Below are 9,360 nucleotides of genomic sequence, written 5' to 3'. Positions count from 1 at the left end.
AGCATGGAAGTGTAAGCCGAATAAACCCTTTCCTCCCCAACTTGCTTCTTGGTCATGATGTTTGTGCAGGAATAGAAACCCTGACTAAGACACTCATGTAGGTAACTGGCTTGAGTACATGGCCTGTATTGACCATTTATGGTTCTCGTTACACCTCCCTATTTGCTACTGGTACTCACTTTGCCTCCCAAATAACATCAACTCAAATCCTGAATGTAGAGATAATCTCTTGTGCACTATGTTGACAATTCATCTGTCAATAAGAAGCTGATTGGTCAATGAACTGAAGCCAAATTGGAAGATAGGACATCAGGAGGGGAGAGGGAAAGGAGGATGATTCAGGGATAGAGACAGGGGAGGAAGAGGTTCAGCCCCACACAAAGAGGAAGAGGTGGCATGTAACTGAGGACCAGTTAACCAGTCACATGGCAGAACATAGAAGAGAATAACAAGATTTAAATTCTAAGCTAGTTAGGGAATGAGCCAAGGCTTTTGCCTAGGTACTTATTCATATATAAGAAGCCTCGAAGTTGTTATTTCAGGGGAGTTGGTGTAGGTGGAATGCTTGAGGTTACACCTAAACTTGAGTTCAACTCAAGTTCAGCTCAGATCTTAAACTCAAGTCTTGTCTCAGGGTTTGCTTTCGGGAGATCCCAAACTTACACTGTGTCCCAGTTAGGTTTCTATTGCTGTGATAAAACACGGTGACCAGGAGCAACTAGGGGAGGAAAGAGTTTGTCTCAGTTAACAATTTGTAGTCCATCCTCCAGAGAAGTCAGGGCAGGAACTCAAGGCAGAACACTGGAGGCCATGGGGGACAGCTGCTTACCAGCTTGCTTTCCATGGTCTGCTCAGCCTGCTTTTGTCTAGCACCTACAGTGAGCTGGACCCTCCTGTATCAGTCACTAATTAAGAAAGTGTACCATAGGCCTGCCTACAGGCCATTCTGGTGAAGCCATTATCTTGATGGTGGTCCTGTCTTTTCAAATGTCTCTAGCTCATGGTCAAGGTAACACAAAACTAGCCAGCACCGGTAGAGATTAATCATTCAGAATCTCTGCTACCAACTTCCCAGCTATACTGTGAAAAATGCTTTAACTATAAACCTAATATGTACACTACAGAGTTAAAGAGGCAACAAGCCAAGGGCAAAGAGTTCATTCTTTTCCTGGGATTCTGCAGACCAAACCCAGAGCCTTGTGATTGGCAGAGAAGCACTTGACCACCCAGACATGTCATCTGCTAGTCTCTTTCCTTCTGTCTTGCCTATTCTTTGATGCCTTTTCAAGCATTTACTGAAAAAAATTTAGAAGTGGCCCACTGACATTTCTAAAGATTCAAATAAATGAGGTTTTTGTGTGAAGCAGATGATAGGCACTTGGGAATAGCAAACACCATGCCAAACAGTGTGGGCACTGTTAAGAGTAGAGACCCATCTCTTCATTTCCTTCTCATTTTTATGGCTATTATATTCATAAAAAAACCCTTTGCAGAATGTTAATATTCAAAGACAAATGTAAGAACTGCCCCTCGGTGACACTCACAGTCAGATTCCTGTGTGTGGATGGATAGCATCTTTCCCAGGTGGGTTTTTCTTTAGAGTAAGTCAAATAACTGATATAGAGGAGCCCTTTGCTTTTATATACTATGCTGTCACTTACAAAGCATACCAAAACTGTCTAAAAAGTGTTATCTTGAAACAAAACCCAGGAAAAAGTCAAATGAGAAAACATATTCCCCACTGCACGGTGCACTCTCCTCTCCAAAATATTTGCATGCTGTTGTCTGAAGGTAAGCCATGAAGATTCTTTTCTTCCTTTCCAGCAATCTTGGTATGTGATGCAGAGCCATCCCACTTGAGAAGGCCTTTCAGTTGCAGGCAGGGAGGTTACAGATGGAGCAAAGAGAAGGATCCAGCTCTGAGATGTGACATTCAGAGGCATGGTAAATGACAGGAGCCGCCCAGGGATGCCCTGTTTCAATGAGATCTGCATCGCATATGTGGACAGAGGCATTTGTTGCAGACTTGCCTGACTCTTCCAGCTTTAGGTGCCAAAACACACCACATCCACTGTCATCTGGTCCTGAGTTGGATGCATGCTTTTTGTCAATCATGAGGTGAGTCACGTGTTAAGAAGGCAAACTGCTGATGTGTCTAAATGTGCCTTCGCTACTTGAAACAGGGCAGCAATGCCACCTCCTGCCACCAGGTCCTATTGGTAAGCCTTTGCCCTGTACCATCTAATGTCAGGGCCCTCCATATGGTTTTAGATTGGCTCAATTGCAATGGCAGACTGCCACAACCTTGTACCAGGGCATCATTTTGTTAGTTTCCCAACAGGCCCTACCCAAGTGTAGGAAGTGATAGATGGCAGATGACTGGCAGCTGTACAATTCCAGGACTCTGTGCTTTTTGAACCTTGTATTGAATGTAAGGGAGACAACTCTTAAAGAGAGAGGTCATGGCTTACTTAGCAAAGCTGATCTGCATGGACAGGATATGTGGTGACTCAGGTTGAAAAACTTTTCTTTTTGTAGAAACACACAATTCGGGATCTCAGGTGCCTTTATCCCAGTTTTTCCCCCTCCCAAAGGGAACTTTAAACCCTACTAGGCCAAGGCTGTCTTCTACATACAAGGTGAATATGCAGTATGCAAATTCTGTGACTGAAGGAAAACCAGGGCTATGTTGGAGAACAAGGTCTCTCCCTGAAGGGGACATAGAAGCTCTGTTTGCCAGCTTCCATGCCTGATTAGTCTTGGCTATAAAAGAGAGAGCAGGGGACATCAAGGTGAACTGTAAAAGTGACCAGGTCTTTCCACATTGTTACAGAGTCTGGCCAAATGCCCTTTCTGATTGTCTGTTACAAGATTGGAAGGGTGCATTAATTTTCTAGGAGTACCATAACAAAGTACTATAAACTGGGTGCTTTAAATAACAGATATTCATTGCCTAGCTGCCATAGGATCTAGATGCTGGAGATTGAAGTGTCAACTGAATTGCTTCCTCTCCACAGATTGGAGGAGAGCTCTTCCACACCCTCCCCAGTCGCTGGTGATTCTCTGACATCCTGGCACCTTGGTGGTTTGTTTGTTTTTGTTTTGTTTTGTTTGTTTTATGCATATGGTTCCTATCTTCAATTTTGTGCAACATTCTTCCATTGAGCATATCTGTGGGCAAACACTTCCATTTAATAACTGTGGATTTTTTATTCTTATCATGCTGGCTTAGAGCCTGACTCACTTATCCATGCCTCATGATCACAAGTTTTATCTGCACTGACCTGAATTTCAAATTAGGCTATATTCCAAGACACCTAGTGTTGAGACCTCAAAGAGGAGGAATTGGGTACGCTATCAAACCCTGTAACAGAGAGGGATATATGGTCTCATATTTATGTTCAGGTCTTTGATAGAACTCAACAGTACATGAGAGACTTCTCTGTTGGAGGGTGATGATTACTGAATATTCACCATTATCCCACAGAAGAGAAAAAGAAGGCATTAGACAGGTCACTGTCCTTGATCCCTTCATATTCTGAGTCTTCACACAGAGCCATATTAGTTTTGAAGTCTCGGCTTGGGAAGGACATGTCCCCATGGGCCCAACTTGGGCCCAACATTTCCCTGGAAGCAGTAGGGACAAGTGGCACAGAAGCTGCCAGGTTGTGATGAGCAAGAATGGGAAGGGGACCTTTGCACTACCTGAATGCATGCCCCAAGGAAGAGAAGAAAGGATGGGGGGGGGGAGGGACAGGGAGAACAGATGGGTAAGGGTGGCCTAGGATTTGGACCTCAGAGCCCCAATGTGGGTTTCCACACATCTTACAGCCATTTGGAACCCAGGCAACCCAACTCCCCTTCAGCTATCTGAGGACCTGCCTGAATCACCCTACTGCTCTGGTCATTCCTGTCTCCTCAAAAGATGTCCCTTCAGCTGGGCTACCTGGATGTCTGCTCCTGCAGTATTGAGATAAGGAGGGCATACAGCGTGGTCACCAAACATTCACATGACCCTGTTATTCCCTGAATGTAAGTGGTTGACACTCCTCTTTCTGTTTAACATGTGTGTTTAAAGTGCTATTTTATGATCTTAGTATCTTAGGGTCACAAGTCATAGATCCCAGAGTCATCAACAACAATGACCCTCAGCTCCTGATAGAATCTTGTTCAAATGAAGCATGGGCTACAGCAGGCCAGCTGGGCTGAGACATGGCATCTCTCACCACCTCTATCCCCGATGCTTGCCAAGGACCATTGCTTTAAATCCAGCAATTCAGACCAGCTTGTGAGAACAGTTTGGAGACTGATGCTCAAATCACAAATACTTTGGCACTTCAGGCCCCCGGAGGAGAAAAGTCGGGTCACCCACAATGTACCCTTTCTGAATTCCTGATCCATGCTGTGTTTGTGCCATGAAGTCTTGGGTAGTTGACTAAGGGCCTTTTCTGTGGGCCATGGGCATTTCTTTGAAGGATTCCACATATGAATATTTCATAGGCAACAAAGCAGGCTAGGCTGGGTGAATTCATTTTCTGAAAGCTTCTTGGATACTAGGAATTGGAATAGGGTCTTGGCCCAGGAGTTCTCTGATCCCCGAGCCTGGCTCATGTTCTACCTAGGTGACCCCTGCCCTGTATATTCTCTAGGAATTCTTTACCATGTGCCTCTTACACCACTAAACCAAACTCTGTGCCTATCTTCCACAGGATCTAAACATAGAGGTCTATAGAGATGTAGACCCACTTCCATCTGACCCTACCACTTTACCCTCTATATCCTATCTCATGGGTGGACCAGGGCCTTGTGGTGACAGGAAAGTCTTTACCTTGTTCACGCCATCAGCCATGGCCTGGAGTGTGAGCTCTCGGGGCCCGTCAACCGTCTTCCCATTGTCTGTGGGGCCCCAGCTTGCACTGTAGATGTCGATCAGTTGAGGCATGTGGCTGATGGAGGAGGCTTCGATGATGTCTGTCATAAAGGGCTGGTCCAGCATCCGGATCCCTGTGCACAGGTGGGACAGGAAACAAGACTTTGGCACCCTAGCGCTCAGAAGACATGGGGGGTAGAGAAAAGTTTGAGTTCTGGGAGGTGCTGGGGACCTTCAGTGCCCTCAGAACACCATGGAGTCTGAGGGTCAAAAATGGTGCTCAGAGCTGGGCAGTGGTGGCACACGCCTTTAATCCCAGAACTTGGGAGGCAGAGGCAGGCGGATTTCTGAGTTCGAGGCCAGCCTGGTTTTCAAAGTCAGTTCCAGGACAGCCAGGGCTACACAGAGAAACCCTGTCTCGAAAAAACAAAAAAAAAAAAAAAAAAAAAATGGTGCTCAGATCACCCTACTCACTCCTTTTTAGACCTCACTCATGTCTTTCCTTGAGGCATTTTATTCTCTAAACAAAAATTACTTGAGTTCTTAATGGGGAAAGACATGCTGTGCAAGGGTATCCCTACTAAGTTTCTAAGTGGGAACCTAGCCTTCAGCAGTGCACAATTGATCACTGTTGATGGGGGAGAGGGGAAGCAAGGTTTCTAGGGTGAATACAGTTGTGTGGAAAGAGGGAGGCAGCTGACACTTAGCAAGAAGCTCCAGGGTCCAGTGAGTGGGGGACAGGAATGTTACAAGAGATGAGATAAAAAAGAAAAAGGCACCGTCAGTTCATCATAGCTGAGAAGGAATATAGAGAGGACAGAGATGGAACACATATAGGGAGGACAGAAATGGAGCATGCTATTATAAATGGTCAGTAATGAGGTACTTGGTACAGTATGGTATATCTGTAAGTCTGTTATTCTCTAATGCCTTTTGGGAGTGACATTTGCCAGCAAGGAGCAGAGCCTGATGTTTAGGACTGAACTGGGCAAATCAGAGTTGAACACGGGGTCATAAGGGGAAAGAACAAAGAGGCCTTCACTTCTGCCAAGCTGCTCATAGCAACTTCCAGCTGACTATAAGACCTCTTTAGTATGAACTCTCCAGCCTACTGACTCCTCCAGATGTTATGACTGGTCCAGACTGCTCTCTACAAGGCTTTGTTATGTGTGTTATGCCTGCTATAGCTTAGAGTTGGGAAGCTGAAGTAACTCTGACCACGGGAACTTCTGTGGTTTGAGTGTGTCTCCTAAAGGTTTGTTCTGGGTCCTGGGTACTCAGTAGCAATATGAGAACGGAGGTAATTAGGTGGTTGTGTGGCATTGCTTTTGGAAGGGATTAAGGTGGTTCATCTTAAGGTGGGGACCCTGGATGGGTCCCTTGAGAGTGAGTTGTTAAAAACAGCAAAACGGAACTTCTCCATTCTCTGGCATGTATTTCTGCCAGGTCCAATGGGGTCCCCTGATCTTGACCTTTCATCTTTCAAAGCTATAAGCCAAATAAACCTCTTTATACATAACTCATACTTTATACATAATTTTGTTATAGCAACAGAAATTGAGCTAAAACAAGGATTATGAAGTGGAGTGCCTAGGTCATGCCTAGCTAAAATCTGGATCCCAACGCTCCATTCTTAGTTCCCACGAAGCCATAGGAAAACACTTGCGGACAAAGGACATTATTGTTCAAGGACATTATTTGTCAATCTCAATTCTGTAACACAGTATGCAAATTAATTTAAATAAAGGCCACTCAGGTCTTGTAGGGCTTGAAGAATTGATAAGATATTGTTTTCTTTCTCAAGACCTATTCTTTTTCAAAAATTATTTTATCTATTTACATTCCAGCTGTTGTCCCCACTCTAGGCCCCCCACCACAGTTCCTTATCCCATTCCTGCTCCCCCTTGCCTCTGAGAGGGTGCTCCCTACCCCACAAACACCCTTCTTCCCTGGGATCTCAAGTCTCTCCAGGATTATGGGCATCTTCTCCCACTGAGGCCAGACCAGGCAGTCCTCTATTATATATGTGTCCGGGGTGGGACTCTTGGCCAGCCCGTGTATGCTGCTCAAGGTCTGTTCTTACCCCAAGAGGCTAGGCATTCTGTCTTACCACCTCAATGATGTGAGGTTCACCCCCCTCCATGCTTGGATCAAAGTTTCTCCCAGACCCCCTTTAGGCAACTGCAGGGGTAGCAGTGCTTTATGTCTTATCAGGCAGCAAGGCGTTTTGGTGCCCGGGTGCTGTTATTGTGTTTACTTCTGTCCCTGGGCTCAGCATGATGCTGGATATTCACCTCCAGATTGATTCTTAGGAGTGAATGTCTGTATGTGATTTATCTGTATCTTTTCTCTCCAACAGCAATAACAGGTTCAGAACAAGTAATAAAGGCCAGAGACAGCCATTAATCCCTCAGCCTCTGCCTTAACCCTGAAGTCAGGTCACCCATTTATGCCAACTAACATTCAATTATGAATTAATATCTTTTCTTTTGGAGGAAGTTCATTTAGATAAAGATTTGATCTGAACTTTTTAGAAGTTGTGTTTCAAGAAAGCTTAAGACTACACTTGGTTATGGACCTATATCTAATTTATTTACTTAAGAAATGTAGCAGGGCATAGTGGTGCATGCCTATAATTTTCTTGCTTTAAGGAGAAAGTTCATATGCTTTTAAATTTGCTTAGTTTTAGACACTTAGGCCTGAGTGGCCCACCTCTAAGAGAGAAGCAACTTAGGAGGGTGAAGTAGGAAGACTGCAGGTTCAAGACCAGAGTGGTCTACTTACTAAGATCTTGTTCCAAACAAACATTAAGAAATACTGACGAAGCTCAGTGATAGACTGCTTGCCTAACACACACACACACACACACACACACCACACCACACACACACACACACAAACACACACACATACACAAACACACATACAAACACATACACACACAAACACACACATAAACATATACACACACAAACACACACATATACACACAAACACATACACACACAAGTACACAGACACACACATACAAACACATACACACAAACACATACACAAGCACACACACAAACACATACACAAATATAAACACACACACAAATATAAACACACACACAAACACACATACACACAAACACACACAAATATACGTATGTGTGTGTATGTATGTATATATGTATGTATGTATATATGCATAATTTTGGGTTCAATTTTTAGCAGGCCTGCAACAATTTAACATAGAGACCACTGGGCTACAGAATAAGCTGAACAGAAATTTCTTTTTAAAGTGAAATTGTGTTTGCTTTGTGGGTGATAAATAAACAGGTTGTTCTCTTGTTTTAGAGAGAAAGTTCATAAAGTTTTGAATTTGTCTGGTATCAATTATCCAGGCTTGATCAGTCAACCCTAAAAAGCAAGGTGAGGCAAACTTAACACTGGCCAGAGTAGGCCTTGACTGTCCCACCAGCTGGCTGATGGCAGCCCTAGGTTTGTCAGAGTCAGTGTGGGCAGGCGGCTGCACCTTGAACCTTCTTCCTCTTTACAACTCTGGTTCCTTAGTGTGCTTCTTACCTTACCATGACATGAGCTCCCTTTGTGATGAACAAGAAAGAACACAGGAACAGATGTGTATTTATCTGACTGCCTTAGCATCGACGGAGGTAGGGGTGTCATAAACTGAAGGTTAGACTCATTCATATTCCTGGGGCCAGGCTCTTGGCATTTCTTTTAATCATGTTACCCTCCAGAGGACGGAGGCATGAATTAATTGAATGTGACACAGTATTAATTTTGCAAATGACAGCACTATTAGTGACCAAGACATAGGCTCAGGGTGACCTGAAGTCTGTTAGAGAGGGTCTCTATCTTTCCTGTGCCCTGTGAGCAATGTGAGGATAGTGGAAGACAGGGAGAGAGAGGTGTGGGAGGAACTGGGGGGGTCAGTGCTTTCATATCTGTAAGATGTTCTATTGGTTGTCATGACTTGATAGGTGGGGACAGCTACAGGCTGCATAGCTGCCATTTCCACCTAACTCACCCCCACCCCCAGGTCTGTACATCTCATTAATGGTCAGAGGTACTCTCTTTTCCTGCTCCACACATTTAGAAAGGTATAACTTGGTGCCCTGGGGCTGCAAGGACCCAGTGGATTTCGGGAGAACCTCCCTCTCCATTCCTGTCACCAGAGGTGTGCTCTCATCTGATACCAGTGCATGCTATAATATATCACCTGGGCACAGATAATTGGTACTTTCTGTGCTCATGAATATTAGCCCCGGAGGCTAAGAAGCAAGCTCACACTCAACCAGATTTTAGGGTCTCAACAGTCATCATTGATGATGCTTATGGCGACTTTATTTTTTTTTTTGATTTTTAATATTTTTATTACATATTTTACATTTCCAATGCTATCCCAAAAGTCCCCCATAGCGCCCCCCACTTCCCTACCCACCCATTCCCATTCTTTTGGCCCTGGCATTCCCCTATATTGG

General features: G+C 44.5%; 1 protein-coding gene and 1 long non-coding RNA gene across 2 annotated transcripts in view; one reads left to right on the top strand and one right to left on the bottom strand.

Moving 5' to 3' along the window:
* Pcsk2 (proprotein convertase subtilisin/kexin type 2) overlaps positions 1-9,360 on the bottom strand; it is a 252,247-nt gene that overhangs the window by 29,885 nt on the left and 213,002 nt on the right. Inside the window, exon 8 of the mRNA XM_021150157.2 lies at positions 4,829-5,004. Within this exon, the coding sequence (XP_021005816.1) occupies positions 4,829-5,004 (176 nt within the window). The remainder of the gene's footprint in view (positions 1-4,828; positions 5,005-9,360) is intronic.
* LOC110284448 overlaps positions 789-9,360 on the top strand; it is a 33,369-nt gene continuing 24,797 nt past the window's right edge. Inside the window, exons 1-2 of the long non-coding RNA XR_002376943.1 lie at positions 789-2,118; positions 3,832-4,032. This is a non-coding gene — a long non-coding RNA (uncharacterized LOC110284448). The remainder of the gene's footprint in view (positions 2,119-3,831; positions 4,033-9,360) is intronic.

This window comes from Mus caroli, chromosome 2 (assembly GCF_900094665.2).
Source record: "Mus caroli chromosome 2, CAROLI_EIJ_v1.1, whole genome shotgun sequence".
In the NCBI taxonomy this organism is placed as follows: domain Eukaryota; kingdom Metazoa; phylum Chordata; class Mammalia; order Rodentia; family Muridae; genus Mus; species Mus caroli.
This window is presented reverse-complemented; position numbering and strand designations above follow the sequence as displayed.